This window comes from Rhyacophila brunnea, unplaced genomic scaffold (assembly GCF_057557595.1).
Source record: "Rhyacophila brunnea isolate RB1 unplaced genomic scaffold, BYU_Rbru_1.0 scaffold_7, whole genome shotgun sequence".
NCBI classification, from domain to species: domain Eukaryota; kingdom Metazoa; phylum Arthropoda; class Insecta; order Trichoptera; family Rhyacophilidae; genus Rhyacophila; species Rhyacophila brunnea.
This window is the reverse complement of record NW_028233339.1, coordinates 19,202,082-19,220,362: the sequence shown is the minus strand read 5'-3', so window position 1 is coordinate 19,220,362 and position 18,281 is coordinate 19,202,082. Positions and strand designations below refer to the sequence as shown.

The window sequence follows — 18,281 nt, the reverse complement described above, 5'->3', positions numbered from 1 at the left end:
GCTATCAACACGGTTATTTAATTTAGAATGTATTAATCATCGACTTTGTAAAATATATGCTCTAAAAAGGGGCAGTAGACCGAAAACGTTTGCAAAATTCTACACTTTCATACTAAAACATTTGTCAATAATTGTATTAACGTGTATAAAAGTGTAATAAATTACATGATAGAAATGCTAATTTTATCATGATGTATTTATTATATATAGTTATAACTGTGAGAGAATGTTGTTTTCACATTAATAAAAAAATGTCTTTATAAAAGTTGCTTGATTTGACAAGCATTGTTAAAGAATTAAACATTGAATCCAGCCTTGTTTGGCACCGTAACGATAAATGCTTTGTGAAATGCTATGGTATTATTCTTCATATCTTGACATCTGTCATACCAAATTCACGCTTATAAGGCGATGACATATTAATGGAGAAAAAAACACTTTCATATTCTACCAATATTATGTTTATATCACCATATGAATTCTTGTTTTAATGTATCAGGAAATGCATAATACTGCACTAAAATAACAATGCCTCGTATACATATATTGTGATAGATGATTACATATTAGAATGTGGGATATTAATAAATGTTAAAATATTTCAGAAAACATTTTATATTGATTGTTTCGTGCTATGAATACAATCAAAATGTATATATGATAAAAACTGCAAGAATGTGATGAATATAACATTTTGTCGCAACATGAAAGATCGTTTCGATATATGTTTTTCCGTCATTTTCATGTTCAATAAAAACCTATGATTACAAAATTCAATAAAACTATGAATTTCATTATAATATATTTTTGGGTTATCTACGCGTGATTTTTATTTTCTTTCGTTGACGGTTAGGTCTTTTACCAGAAATATTCTTAAGAAGAAAAAACAAAGAAAAACACGCGTTAACAACCCAAAAATATATTACGATAAAAAATACAACCGTGTAAGCCTCAAAAGCCATAATTTTAACTATTTAATAATATTAAATTGATGACATCTTTTAAATACTTTATCAAACTACATTCCAATTATACAACGATAACTTCATAACAGTTTTCAAAAATAATTCTTAGTTTGTTTTTGAATATAAACACAATTTTTTTCTAATAGTTATGTTTCTTTATAATTTCTTAGTTCAAAGTAGGCTTGAGAATGGGGGAGAGTTTATTGTTTGGGCACCGAATCAGTTGATGTACGGTCTTATGAGTAGGGAGCATTTAGAATAATTTTTTTAAAGATTCTTTTACTTATAGGCTGTATGGATACTATCCGTGGAATAATCTAACTGACTTGCTCTTAGGTATGCTGACATACTTAGTCTTAAAATCAGAAGTCATAATAATTTAGTTATGTACTTAATTTTTGTAGTCCCTGATAATTATCTTAGAACTCAAGAGGTCTTAAAGTCAATACTTATTGAGAGAGCGATAACTCTGTTAAGCCAAATTCGAATATTGATATATTCCACCTACCTGAGAATAAGCATAGACATTGTTTTATAAATTCTTAAAACCGAATCTACTCAGCTTATTTGACATACTTCCATTGTATAGGTATACATATATATTTTTATATTTACTCTTTATACTGCTTATATTCTTAATATTTAGATACTGTTTTAATACTACTTATATATGTCACATTGTAAACGTCTTAAATTTTTAATTTGTAAAGTTCACTAAGTATAATATGTGAATTGAATTGAAGGTGTTTAAAATTATTTAAACACAATAATGTACTGATTTAAGACTGTCAAAGCAACGGTGTTAGTTTTAAATAATTTACAAAACTGAAGCAATCCTTAAGTAAAAAAAAAAATAATAACTATATCATTAAATGAATTATTCATGAATTGCATATGTATATTATTCACATTAATACACTTGTACAAGTTTCAATAATGTTATCATTAATCATATTAGAAGTGCGCACGCGTACGTGAGCTATTTGAACGAGTTCCGCTGTGTAATTCGATAAAATATTCGTTCAGTTGCAAAAAGGAAATGATTCAATCGAGGTTGGGTTATTTACCAATTTCCCTAAAGCTTTGAATGCCCAACTTGCCCTAAATGCTCTACATAATATGACTACTCTGACATTGTAATCGCATTGTCAGTATAATCGATCAGTTAAGGTATTTCACTGCTCTACCCCTTATTGATTTTGAGGCCATTGTTTATAAGTTTAACAAATTGAATTTTGTAATAAGTTTTTTTACCAGTTGTTTAACTTACTCAAGGTGAAGTGTAATCGATATAAAAGACACCTAGAGACGGAATTACGAGACTATAAATTAAAATCTATTTACAGGAAAAACACCTTTGCTACATCATCAGTACATAATATTATAAATTTAATAATATAAACTGAATTATAAAGCAATTATCACAACTACTATTATCAAAGAAACGCCAGCACATGGGATATCATAAATTATTCCATATAATTATAATTGCGGATAATAATTGTTACTGTAGGCTATTGAATCTATTTTATTCAGATTTTTCGAAGCTGAGTTCCACCTATCTTTAAATCTTTCCGTGGTATGCTGGGAGGACGAAGGCCAGCGGATGTTTTGATGTATAGGATCTATTTTTTATGTGATCTCTGAAGGTTTCCCTACAACTCATCTATCTCAATTAATATATTTGATTGGAATTGCTACATATATTAAATATTATTTGTACAACTTTTCCAATATCTTAATAGGTAAGTATTAAAAAACATGTATTGTGATTCATATGGTAGCTATACGAAAGCTCAAATTACACTATTAGACTATTAATTACTATGATCATTCGCTCGATCACCTCTCCGATCGTGAATTAAATAATATAACAATTTCATATTTTACGCGGATGAATCAATCGACGATCGGTGATAGTTTGGTTGACGATTGACAAGGACTTAAGGTAATTTGGCCTTAAGAATTATTTTAGGTAAAATATTTTTTTAATGTTAATACATGGTATTAGAGACGGCAACTTCCAGATGGCAATCTTCATTATAATGAAGTCAGTTTTGTTGTTAAAATTATGGAAACTATATGAAAAATATAAAATAGTAATAGTTGGACCGACGATTGCCGAGAACATAATATAAGTTGGCTTTTAGAGTGACTTTAGGTTAGACTTTCTTCTTTTTTCAGTATTAACACATGGTATTAGAGACGGAAACTTCAAAGTAACACTATAATTAGAATGAACGATACGAGTTAGTTTTGGTGTTAAAATTGTGGAAAATAATAATTATAATAAAATATTCATCTAATCTAAATATAATAGATAAAAAATATTTTTCAATAGATAGTAAATAATACTTCGGTTCAGTAAACATTGATTTGGTAACAGTTTTTTTTTTAATTGTAAATTTACCTTTCAAATTAAAATAATAATTTATGAATTATGCAGACATTTTTTCTACAAATATTTGGTTTGTGCTATTATTATAATTTGAATGTCATTTTTAAATAGCTACTGGTGAAGTAAAGTAACTCTCTTTAAAGGACTACTTTACCCCAATATATAAGTATTTTTTCAAATAAAATGTGATGTCAATAACTGTTTTGAACTGTAAAACAATTAATTTGTATAATGCTTTAATCGTATAAAATAAATGAAACATTAAAAAGGTATTAGTTAATTTTTATGACAATAAAATAGGAAACATTGGTGGGAAAGTGGAGTAAAATAACCCCGATTTACGGTACTTATATTACAAATCTAGTTATTACAAAGTTGCTATGTGTTCTTTTATAAAAATATATTTGATTGGACATTGATCAATAACGGTATGTTTTGCATATTTAAGATATAACTGAAGTGAGAGGTTTAATTATCAATGAATACTTAGATAACTATTATGCGCGTTTGAATAATTATTATGAGTAATTTTCTATTACCAAAGTATGTTTAACCCAATTTTAAAGACACTAGTAATAGTTGAGATCTATGATAATACATAAATATGCACAGAATAATCAAATGCAATAGTGTATAATATTTATAACATAATATTTAATGTTATATTCCAGATGGTCAAATTAGTGCAACATCAATTATAGTTAAATTTGCTGTAAAAACACTTTTCGTATATTATAATACACACTGATATAAATGCATTACACCTGATGAATCACTGTATCTAAATACTAATGGACATTTTGATTGATGAAGTCTGTAAAACGTGTGCATTATTTTTTATAGTGAAGAATTTATTTGCATGACCATGTCAGAATGCTTACATTGTTGTATTAAAGTTATTTTTCCTCTTGCGTAAGGATTCTTTGTTACCCATACTAAGGTGGCCTTCTTTAAGAGGTCAATGCAATGGTTTTGCAACGAAACTGTATCACGTTACATTTAATTGGCCACTTACTGTACTCGCTTTATTTTGATTCTTTTTTACTTTACAAATTAACAGTAAAAATAATATTTTATTTTTCATGAAAACATATTAAGCACTGTTACATACTTATATTCAGGCAATCATGTTGTTAAAATAATTTGTATAACATCATTTTTTTTTAAATCTATGTACTAAAATATTTGACAATGCTCGATCCATACATAAAGATACCTACCACAAGATAAAAAAGTATTCTTATGAAATAAGAATCAAATCTAAGATACTAGAACAACTCTGACAAAACTATACAATTAATGCTTACTTGTTATCAAAATTTTAATAGTTTCCTTATTATTTTAAACTTTAAAATCGGAAGTAATTGTTATAAAATTATTAGAAAAATACATCTTTTATTCAATTATACCCACTAACTTATACTTATATAATACACTTACTGGATACAAATAGTAAAACGTTTCATTTTTATATTTACCCAGCACACAACCGATATTTAGTAAGTAATGGCAACCGACACGTATTTGTGTTATGTTATTATGGATAGTGTTAATGCACAAACATGGTTTAGTATTTAGTCTATGATCGCTTAGTTATTATTTATAATTGGCAGCACTGCTCTATGAAATATGACACTCTTCTGTTCGTTTTTAAAATAATTTTAGCCTAATAAAATCAATTTTATAAACATCCTAATAATACTAATATAATATAAAAACTAGTTTGCTGCTAAAAATATAGATGTGAGTATTTTGAGCCCCAATTGGAGTATTTTCGTGAGGTCCCTAAGTAGTTACACGTAGCGAATATTATATGTAATCAGCAGATAAACTTATTTAATCCCGTAAGCGAAAAAACTGTCAACTTAGCGAGAGGTACCTAATCTGTAAGTTGCGATATTTACTTAGTGTGTAATCTGCTGACGGCACTCTACACTATTATTTATAGTGACACATTATTTATGAACTGTTCATTCAATTTCATGCCATTTTTATTTTCGGTGGTTACATGCTGTTTACAATAAAAAACGACAGCAAACTTTTATTCGCATGTCATGTTGAGTTCATTTCATGTGTATCTCCCTAAATTTTTAGTAAAATAATGCCCAGGTTTTTAAAAAACTTCTTCTACCTATACCTTCTTCTCCACAAGAATTCAAACTTAACTTTTTTCTTTCGGTTTCATTTCTTTATTTTTATCATGCAATTCTTGGGTCCATACAAAGAGATTGTACCAATTGCGCTCTTTTATTTTAAGCTGACCAGTAAACAAATTCTTCTGTATTTCACCGGAAGCTCTAATTTTTGGCAATATAGTCCCCAAGGACGATTACAATCTGGCAAACTCAAACAAATTTGGTCATATCGACAGTAGTAAATGACTAATTTTCTACTAACAACTATCTCATTGAGTGCCGATAAATGTGGAGCAAAACCGTGCAGAAGACAAAGGACAAGAATTGAATGGCCAAGTCATCCGAGTGATAATCCTCAGTTATGAGAACCCGACAAAGAAGAACTAATATTTATCTATCATATGCGGAATAAAATTTAAATACATATTATGTACGAAAGTTTATCATACGAAATTATTGTTAGTCACTGTTTATACAAATACAAATCTGTTTTATGGCCCTATTCGATTATTCTTGAACATAAAATATTTTCAATGGTTAGAATTATTATTTGGTTTTCTATCTTATTATTTAACTCTCAAATAGTAAATTTTCGACACGTTAAATCATTTAATTTTCGCTTTCTTGAGCGAGATATTGACATGATTTCTCATAGCAATTTGCTTCTATTGATTCAAGTGATTTATTTCAGTGTATAGAATTATTGTCCGATAACAGTCTACAATTTGTAAAATTGCCTGTATTTTACGAATATCAAAACGCTCAGTTAAAATAACAAAACGAAAGTTTTCGTTCACAGAGACAGATAATTTCGCTGCTCGATTTTATTCATCAGGCAATATTTACATGATATAATTTTATTGTTTAAATTATTTATGCTTTCAAAATAAATCACGCTAAGAACACTTTCAAACCGGACAAATTATATTGAATAAACCATAATTATTATTACTAAGAAATTTATTTTATTGTTATTTCGTTTTTGTATTTCAATTTATGCACTATAAAATTAGTGAATGAAGCTTTTTTTTAATGACAGTACCTACAAAAGTTGACAACATTATAAATAATTACAAGATAAAACGAACTTTTTATATACCATTTTTAAATTTTCTGTTGAATTATATAAACTTGACAATTCTATGTATTAATAAATACTTTTTTTATACTTGATAGAAATACTGAATAAATATAGAATACTGAAATGTAATTTGGACATTTCATATTGATTTCCATAGTAACGCACCTATAAATTAATAATTTAGTTGCTAGGACCCCCTTAGCAACCAATAATAGTAGTGTTTTACTTTTAACGAATTTTTTCCGAAACATACAAAACAGAATTAACTGAAAATGAATTCAATTCTGCTTGAAGATGGCCAAAAGTATTAAAAGAATGCATTGTCGTCTTGTTTTGATATATTCTAAAAGTTTCAAATGTCTAGCTAGCCGGAAAGTTAGTTAAAAATCTTCAATCGTCCAATACCAATCTTGGAAAAATAAGAAAAAAATTGTACTGGACACACAAGAAAAAAATCTGTACCGGACAAACAAAAATACAAGCTAATAAAAACATGGTAATAAAATAGCAACTTGTTCTCGTACTACGAAAAGTAGTAACAATTAACCTGTCATTATCACAATAACATATTGCATTTATTTATAGTTATAAAGTTGATAATCTTGTCGTTGTATATACACGACTTAAAGTATCCGAAGCCCATCAAAATAATAATTATTATACAAGTCATCAATAATTGTATTATTCCATAAAAAAATCTGACTGAAATAACTGGACGAATTTTCTCTTAGAATAAAAGGTTGCATTAGATATATTCATTATTAAATATAGTAAAGTTTTTATATATCTTCCATTTTCCAGTAAGTAACTAAATAATTTAAATTAATAAATCTTAGTGTAATTTAAGTGACGTATACAAGGTTTTTTTTAATAACATACATATTTAATGCAGCATTTAATTTGAGTAACCTTCCATTTTTTAGTTGCTACAGGTTATAAATTTATCACAGGAAGATAGATAATTTCTGATAGGTTAATAATTTTAAATTAGTTATCGTCATTAAGTTAATTTTTAACACCGACTTCTAATTTCCTTTCTAACAACAAATTTTATTTGGCATGCCATAATTAAAAATAATAATGAACAAAATAAATTCCTCAATAATAATTGTCTCAATCCGGAATTAAAATCAGGAAAATATGAGAAAAAGAATGATGCATGCAAAATCATGTAATGTTCTTGCATAATAGTAACAATACATACGATTCATAAAAAAGCAATGTTCAGTTCCTAACTATATATTAAAATTATTGATCACAATCAATTATTACTGTTTTTGTTTTGTGAGAGTTAGAACTAATTGAAAATGCTGTATAATTTGCTATGTGTCATTAATTATTCGTGCAACTCATTCATACATTATATTATCATGCTTGATATCTACAATTTAATTATCTATAATAGTTTCTTTGGTATTTAATGGCTCTATAAGTTTTTACATGCCTTATTTTCCACGCGGTTACGGTCCTTTCCCCCAGATTTTTCATATTTTCTGGGCCTGTAAAGTTGTTACCTGTTAGTTTTTTCTATTTTATCTGTTTTATTAACTTTTTGGATTTGCATCTTTTCCAAATAAACTGTCTAAATCATTATTTGTGTAGGTACGTCTTATTTTTTTTATTTCTCTGTCGACTCGTAATTTATTTTTATCCTTGACGATCGTTTTTACTGATCCAAATATTTGTTTCCCCTTCCCCCTTCCCCCTTCCTTTCTCTTCTCCCTTCTCCTTGACAGTACCTTTTTCGATTAATACTAATAGGACAGCTATTTTTACTCCAAGTCATCTACAAATTGAGTACGGATAATATGTAAATGAATACATAGTATATATTATTTTATCATCAACAAACAGACACCATAATATGAATACCGTATCTACCTACATATCATACAAAACTCATTTACGTAGTGTAAGATTCTTCTTCTTCTTCCACCCTGTCACGTTCCAACATTGGGGCATAGGGCAAGCACAAGTTGGCGCCACTTCCCTCGGTCCATCGCCAACTCCTGCGCCTCCCGCCATGTCAGACCTGCAGCACGTAGGTCGCTTTTGTAGCATCGCTGCAGGGTGAGGAAGGGCCGGCCACGGCGACGGAACCCTTGAGGCTGTGCCACAAGGGTACGAAGTGCCGCACTCTTTGGCGGCATCCGGAATACGTGTCCCAGCCACGTAAATCGTCTCCTCGTGATAACTTCAATCACCGAAGGCTGTTGTGTCTGCTCACAAACTCGGGTGTTTGTAACGCGGTCGTACCAATGTACCCCTAAGATTCGGTGGAGACATCGATTCTCAAAGCTCAAAAGCCGCACTAGTGTAAGATTACATCTACTTAATATTGAACACGATAAACGTATTAGAATACATTTAATTATTATCGCTTTATAACAGAATATAATTTTATTTCAATCCAGTGATACGCAGGATAAACTTACCGAGTCTATTTTATGATTTACGATAAATTTCATAAACAACCATTTAATTATACCATTACAATATACAGTGTATTTCATTACATATTGAATTACACGACTCATTAAACATACTTACTACGTACCAACTTAATATTAAACTGACTTAGGCTAGTAATATTATAATTAATGGTTCATTTTCTTACTACAATGTTGAGTATCTTTGGAAAAAAAAACTATTAACCCTTCGATCAAATGATAATATTATTCACTTTATCATTTTTTTATGATAAATTTCATAATCCAAGTCAATTTTCTTTCATAATCATTATTTTTTGTATTATGCTATCGTCATCTCATCATCCGGATTATTTAATTGCTGTGTGAAGCTTTTTCCTAGCTCCTTCCAATCTTTGCAGTCAATGTACCTTCATGTACTTTTGCCGAATAAGATCAGGCAGAAGTTATAGCGGCTGTGTGGTTGTTTAGTATCCACTATGTGACTTGTCTTTAATCAGTTTGGCGATATCTATTTTTTTTATTGAAAAAAATATGTGTAAAAGGCCCAAAAATAGTAATGTAAATAGTAATATAAGTGAAACAATCACAAACACCTAAATATATTTTGATCTCACCGGGAATCGAATCCGGAGCCCCCAGATGAAAAGCCAGAAACTTACACAATAAACTACGAGGGCCGACATAACGTTCTCATGTCAACCTTATTCTCTATTGAGTTATTTTGAGTAAGTAATTATGTACAGCTGGGTTTTTGATACAGAATAGATTAATCAATTGAATTCCGATAGGCTATACCTACTCCAATACTCAACATTTTGACGCAGGGTTTTGAATGTGTGAGCGTCCTACAAAAATTAACTACACATTATAGACGCACAATAGTGTGTGTTGCAATCTTCAAATATGCCGATATTGAATGAACGTCAGTGTATAAACCGAGAGTAGTTGTCAGAATGAAGAACAAGCAAATTCTTGATAGATATTTAAGTTTATCGCATATTCTTCCGAGCTCGAGATCGAGTTCCCTGATTTGTTACTACAGCGATAGAAACACATACCGATAATTTTGCTACCATTGCCTGATTGATTGTAATTATAGTAGGTATGATATTTTAAAAAATATTTTGTGATAAATATAAAATAGTAAGGCACACTACAGTTTTTTTTTCAGAAATACTTGATCAATAACAAGATAGCAATACTAACGACTTGTACGTATCAAACTGACTTCTGATATGATATCCGTACCAATTTTCTTTCAATTACGCATTCATAGTTATAGATTAAAAAAACAACAACATAACATGGCGATAGACGTCATCTGATAGATCTGTAAAACTACACTATCCCTCTACTCTTTTGGGTGCCAATCTATTACCTTGATCCCCCTTTTTGTTTATTGCTTGTTGTTTATATAATAGTGGTGTTACTAATCTGTATAAAACATATTTAAAATAAAGCTGTCTAATTCTCTCATTGATTTTTCGCAATAAATACTCGCTGATCGACGATCGTCACACTCGTACAATTAGCCATAATTATCTTCAAGCACTACCTACCAATCAACGCCTGCTATTACATACGGTCTGCGAATCACGTATTTGTTATAAATCTATGGACATTTTTAAAAGCTATTTGCGAGGGAAACGAACGCTTCGTTTGAATCATTATTGCGCCAAGTGGAGCGGATATGTACGACGACGGGACGTTGACACATTAGCTAGTCTTGAGTAATGGTAATTCGTGTAATACAGTGCCATTACTGGTATTTTGCGAAGCCTTTGAAAAATATTATTATTTATTGATATTGTTGACCAGAGGTGATGAACATTTTTATTGCTAGGTGTCATTTTTTTAATTTGTAACGATGACTGGCATGCCAAAAAAAATAGTCCAGATTGAACGTGAAGATCTTTTTTAATTTCTCTCTCAGACAAACTCTCAGGATTTTACAAAATTTCATGCACAATCAAAAATGATAGCTTTTTAGGTCTTTCAATCAAAAATTTTCAGTGAAATTTCATCCTAAAATTTTTTGGGTCTTGTGTGTGCCAGAGTTTCAGGTTTTATAAGACTTTTCTATTCTCTCACGTGCCAACAGAATTCTTTCGAGTGCCATATGTTCATCCCCACTGTTATATACCCACCAATGCTATTAGATCTTGAAAAAAATACTTTAAATTTCTCGATAGTTAAAAATTCTGTAACTTTGTTACGCCACAGTATATGCCTAATGTGGCGGAAAGCGTAGGAAAACGTTTGTTTGTATATCTATAGGTACAACCACTTTGTACTCAAAGTGGATTCGATCAAACAATGGGTTTCTTTTCTTCCTAGTATTTTTGTATTTCAAAATAATTCTCATAATATACAGAAGCAAAGTATATTATAGTATATTCCTCTTTTATAACCTTCGGTAAAACAATAGCTATTTAGCATTGTTGCTTTGTTGAGTGTTTTAATAAACATTAAGTCAAATGTAGTAGAGTATAGTTTAGTAGCAGATCAAATCCAACGTCAATATGTGATTAATCCAGGAGAAACACCTAACGTAGTTTTTGAATGATTAACAAATGTTCATAGTTTTTTTTTAAATCTGTTGGAATATCCTCTTAGGAGCAAAAAATGGTAACATGCAGTATTCACACAATATTTGATTAGTTTTGAATAGACAAGCACACTTTCTTTTTAATATAATATGTTAACAAAAATAATTCTCTTCACTATACCATCAATATAATAGACGTTTTCATAATTGTTAAAATTATTTTAAATATATATTTACCTGTAAAAATCTATTTTGCAACATGTGTGCCTTCAGACATCCTTTTATAATTTTGAAAAGAATAATTAAATAATGATATGGACTACATAATATGACATTTTTTTTTCTAAATTAAACTAAAAAATTAATATAACTAATAATTCGTGGTTATTCATTTATCATAAGTACCTACCTCTCAGCTGATAGATGAGTTAATTATATTTTGTAATTCTACATTGATATTTATCACAGCTTTTTAATTAAAAGCATTTAAAATTGCTGAGCTAGATTTTCATCACGACATGTCAATTAACATTTTATTTCTTAAAATATTATCTGCGATCATATTATATTATACATATATAATATATATAAAATACCTACAGATGTATTCTATCATAAACGAACATAATTAATATCGTTATTTTTTGCTTTATTTACCATATTCACTGACTATAAAGTATCTATAAACAACTATAATATAAATAAATTCTTACAGCAGTTGTCAATATAATTCATTTAGGTATTATGTATATAATTGTAATGAACCTTTATATCTTATGGAATATATTATTTGAAGACTACTCATAACTATTATTATTAGCACGTCTTCAAAGTAGTAATTTAATCATACCGTATATAATTTCTTGAAGCATATTATATTCAGTTCATGTATATATATATATATATAATTCTAATCCACTAAGATACGGTTAGAAATAAATCTGACAATTACTTCCTGCTACAACTTTTTGGACATGTAATGAAGAAGAAGGGGGTGTTTAATAAGTATAAAAGCTTAAATTTGTCATTTCATGTCATTAAAAAAAATCATTTACTCAAAATGATATTTTTTTCTTTGCATACAGCTTTCATAGTTATATTTTTTTTCATTTTCTTCACATTGAATTAATGGCCCCGCCAAGCTACACCTGGTATTAATCAGGCGTATCACGGGATCTTACGTTTGGATGTAAAGCATCAGTATTTTTTATGTCTGAGAATGTCTCAGGAGCAGTTATATGAGACTAAAAAAAATGGTAAATATAAAATCTATTACAAAAATTCCAAACAATCTAATTCAAAAGATCTTCACGTTGATAGTATGAAGCCGCAATTTTTTTTTAATTCAACAAAATTGGCCATTGTGGCTACCAAATCGGCCAGTTTATTGGGACCAACAGTTGGTTTAACCGTCCCCCGCAACTCTTCCCTTTCCATATATATTTTAGGACATTTCCAGGGGATGTGGTATTCCCTATACAATCTTATGTACCCGGGTTTACTTTATTTACTACTTAGGTACTGCATCCTGTAATTCTCCAATATCATCACGTAAAGCAAGCACAAAGTTGCACCACTTTTCTCAGTCAATCGCTAAGTTTACGCCCATCGTCATGCATATCGTAGATCGCTTTTATCCCAACGGTTTTTTACCGTTTTTAATGAGAAATAATCGTGGTTGTCAGCCATTCACACAACCAGGGAACACAAAATAAATGGGTACTGATATACCTCAGAAGTATCGAGTAACAGACAACCAATCTTGAGCTTGGACGCGTGTCAAGAATACGTCATTCTAAGCTTGTCATTCGTTCTGACAACTGCTCTCATTTTATGCACTGACGCTAATTCAATATAGTATTTGAAGATTGCAACACACACTACTCTGTGTAGTTTATTTTCGTAGGATACTCACACATTCAAAAATTTGCTTTAAAATGTAGTATATTATAATTGCATATCTATTGTATTTATTAATCTGTTCTATGCACTAAAACTTATTATGGATCCAAACACATATTAGTATTTACATATTTATACTTACCTGCATTAGTAGGTAGTAAATTATTTTAAATAGCGTAATTTATTGTATAAAAATCTTAACTTAAAATTATGAAAATGAAACCATTTCTCGACGATAATATTTTCATATATAAAATTCATTTTTTTCACGCCAAGTTTGCCTAACACTTAGAAAGTGCCTTGCGATCGCAACTTGCATAACACAATACCTGTAGATGCTCTGGTGATCGCATATTTTTATGAAGTATTTCTAATCACGTTAGGTATTGAATTAACTGGTGAACACACCGGTTAAAATACATTTATTCGCAGCGAGATTTCTCAGATGATAACTTTAAACGCCCGTTTCAGGCCATCTCGATAAGTCCGAAACTAATTCGATACCATTAGCATTTTATAGATATACAAATAAAATCTTAATATCTACCAACTTCTCCGGATTTTTTACGTATGCCTAACGACCGGTAAAATGAAAAAAATCAGCTATTATACTATAAATTAATATAGGCGCAAATGCGAGAGCGTTTTATATAAGACAACAATAAATAGCAAGGAATTCTAACAGTAAAAATTATTTGTAATTTTATTCAGATCAGGTTTATATTTGTTTTATTTACGAGTTCAAATAATTGACATATATTAAGGTAGGTACTGCTTAATCAATACGTCGAAAAGACATACGTGATTTAAATGTAATACAATCATGTCAACCCTGTCTTCGGCTTTAAATTGTATACATACAGATTAATAAGTCTTGTAGATATATTATAAATAAAACATTTAAATTATGTATGCGTTGTCAAAGACTATCTATCTATTTCCAATATAGATTAGATTGAGTTAGAGAATTTAGTTATAATAAGTAGTGTATAAAATAAATATATATATATAAACACAACGCGACTGCTCAATGTGCAAACCGGCTAACTCCATTTGGGCAAATTTTTGTCCAGGAAGGAGAAAAAACATAATAATTTAACTATCGAGTGGAATTTAAAAATTCCAAAAATACACTTAGATTCTTTTTACAAATAAGCTGCACTACAAGTTAAGTAATACACTATTTTTCTACCCTTTTATATATAAAGAAAATTTATATAAAGAGCAAAGTTGTTCCATTTACGATATTGGAAATTTAGCACCTGCGGTTGGCTGTTTTGGTTGAAGAACGATAACGCATTTATTTATATGTTTAGGAGTATAGAAAATATACTTTATAACAAAATGCCATCAAAATCTTATTTTTAGTCAAAAGTGTAGTTGGCTGGTTTGCAGATTAAGCAGTCAAATGGTAATTAAGTTAAATTACCATTGTCATATATTATGAACCTATTAATAGGTTTTCTCAATTTTTTTTTGTGAAAAACGATTGTTAAACATTTGATCAACACTTTCTTGAGAAAACCTCTCCATCGCAGGTGTATATGAGAAGTTGTTTATTAATAATTTGTTGTAAAGCTGTATAGTTTTTTCTACCTATATTTTTACAAGGTAGGTAGAAAAATGATCACGGCATCCTCACCAATCTCCACATTTTTCATGAGTTCCACATAAAAAAATTCGCACCTCCTCAGCTCAACTGTAACTTAGAATTTGTATCAGTTCCCTCTTTCTCGCGGTATATATCTCTTTTTCTACCCTTTACTTCTGTAGCATTTAAAAAATATTTAAATATTTACTTATACATAATTAAAAATTCAAACATAAAAGTTAGATGTGTACGGAATTAGGTGAGTTCTCTTAAAAATGTATGTAGCGAATACATAATATGTGGCGAACTTTATAATATTACAATGAATTACTATATAATAAACGCTAAATTAATCGAGATATTACGCTACAATATGAAAATTTAATAGCCTTTTTATTGTATTTCGAAAAATTATAAAACAAGTTATCAACGTCATTATTATTGTGATGAAAGTTGAAACTTATATAAAGTGATAACACTGATAAGTAACTGACGCTTGAAACAAAGCACATAACTTCATGGTTATGATTGTTGACAATGAGTGAATAATTTATATGTGTATGGTAATTGCAATCTCAAAAAAATTCAGCGTGTGAAAAAGGCGTTACAATCGTTAATGTCTTGCATCGTAAGTGAGTAGTGGATTTTGACATGTCTCAAAAGCCCTCATACCTTTGTGGCCATGGTGAAAGCAACATAAATTTGCAATCTACTTGTTTGGTTTTAATTAAAATTTTATTTTAAATTGTGTTTATAAATCAAAATAAAATTTTACAACTATGTTAAAACGTACAACATTAAAATATTATTAAATTAAATTTCTCATGTTAGATATTTTCACTATCAGCAATTATACGAGCTTATCTCTAAATAAATTTCAGTTTTATGGATACAATAAATATCGTGTCTTGTATACCGACTAATACGCCGTATTAAATCGTGTTATAAACGTTTTATTTTAAATAACTAAAGCCAAGTATATAATATCAATATGTTAACAACGTGTATGGATAATATTCGTTACAATATCCAACTTTAAGCTTCCATCTGATATAATAAGCCAGTGAAGTCCGTAGATAGTGTTTAACCTTTAAGTAGAATTAAAATTCCGATCACTTTTACTTTAATCTTAAATTATATATGTATTGCTTATTGTATTTTATTATTTCTTCTTGGCTATCTTAAAAGACTACTAGCGGTATCGAAAAAAAAAATACGCAGCATACAAATTTGTACACTTAATTTTTTTTTTTAAATCTCTAGCTAGTTTGTTAGGAGATAATAAATATTTTTAAAGTTATACTTCTTTAGGCGCGTTTGAAAAATCAGATCAGAGTGTATTTTTGGCATGTGACATGTAACACATAATTTATTTTTTCACACAAAAAAACACACTCGATTGGATTCGAATCAACGATTGTTCGGTTATCAGCCGAACGCACAACCATTACGCCACAGAATGATACTGTAATAAAGATGGTTAAACAGTATAATATTATTGTATATAATTGTTCCGTTGCTAGGCAGCAAATTTATTATTGTCGGCCATTTGCAATTCCTTACGTAAACAAACTATTAAACGTCATAGTGGCAGTTGTTACTTTAAAAATAAAAACAACGATAATTAAAATTATATAATTTAGTAATATAAGTTAAAATGTATAGAAATAAACCAACGGCGTTCCAATAAGCGGTCTTTTTTCTTGAGTGTGTAATTTAACAAGATAATTAAGAGCTAGTCGGAGAATCTAGTTTGTCACAAGTTTTGTTTTTGTTTTGTTACGCCAAAGAAGTATAACTTCTAACGCGAGTACATAAGTACACACACACCGATATTTTTTAAATAATATTACATACTTAGTTTTATGCACTTCATATTGAATATAATAACATCGTATTTTCTAAAAAAAAAATCTTTAAGTGTTATATCGAATTATAACGAACCAAGATACGGTATCGTGGTCATACTAAGGCTTAATCTTACTAAATACAAAAAAAAACATTTTAAATCTTTTTTTAAATAAAGCAATGATAAAATTATTTATTAAACCTTAACATTTTTCTAAATCACATAGCGGCGATTGGATTGTTAATAAATATTGATCACTCTATTTACTTACTTTATTATTATTTCTTTCATATATACAATACATAAATCAAATTAGATTTATACAGTATGTGTACATACCTAGATTTTAAATCACTGTTTAATCATTTTTTCGTTGCATTGGCTTATATTCTATAAACATAACTCAGTCGCTAAATTCTTATTTTTTTTCAAATACAATGTTTCCGCATAATATTATTACGTATCAAGAAATTTAAAAGTAACATACTTTAACAAGAAGGAATGTACCTAAAGTTTACTAGCTGTTTGAAGTTTTTATAAGATAATTATTACCCATAAACACTGCATTCAACCGCTACCTAGATACTTAATCAGCCTGCTCTGCACGTTTTATAAAATAATACGACTTATCTACCACTTGCATTCACACAGATTGATGCAATAATCTATGTTATTATTACAATAAATTTATTCTACAATAGTTATTAACCTTATTTCTTTTTTTCTCTCTTACAGAAGTTTCTCCTACTGACCAATCAACATCCGCATCATGGTGGAATGGCGGAAATACAGCAATCCCTGAATCAAGTGACTTCTTCTCATCAACACATGGTCTCGTTCAGACTCATCCTGGTCTCGGAAAAGACGTATCTGGTCTCGTTTCTGCCAGTGGATTCAGCAGTGGATCCTCTGGTAAACTGAGCGCTGGAGTAAGAAGCAGTCCTCTGCCTCCCCTTCCTCCAGCAGTCGCCAATTCCAAGTCGCCGTTCAGGCATTTGGACTTCACCAGCAGTGCGACAGCTGAACTCAGAAGAAACCCTCTTCTGTCAGCGCCCGATGAGTGCGCCAGAGCTTGCAGGGAGAACGAACCTCCAAGAGTATGCTACTATCATTTCACCCTTGAATACTACACAGTTCTTGGAGCGTAAGTATTTCAGTCATATTAACATTCATAGCCATCGTGATAAAATTCTTTCTCTTCTTGAAACTCTATTCGAGAGTAAGAAAGCACGCAAACAGTCCAATGCACTGCTTTGGGTATTCTTTCATAATATATTATGTCTAATCAATTGATACATAATTAATTTATCATCGGTTTCTTATATACAAAACTGCAAATAATTAAACTATGTTCCTTTCACTGTAATTGAATAATTGAAA

General features: G+C 29.6%; 1 protein-coding gene across 1 annotated transcript in view; it reads left to right on the top strand.

Moving 5' to 3' along the window:
- Positions 1-18,281, top strand: part of stw (laccase) — a 127,749-nt gene that overhangs the window by 83,698 nt on the left and 25,770 nt on the right. Inside the window, exon 2 of the mRNA XM_085958423.1 lies at positions 17,637-18,045. Coding sequence (XP_085814549.1) covers positions 17,637-18,045 — 409 coding nt within the window. The remainder of the gene's footprint in view (positions 1-17,636; positions 18,046-18,281) is intronic.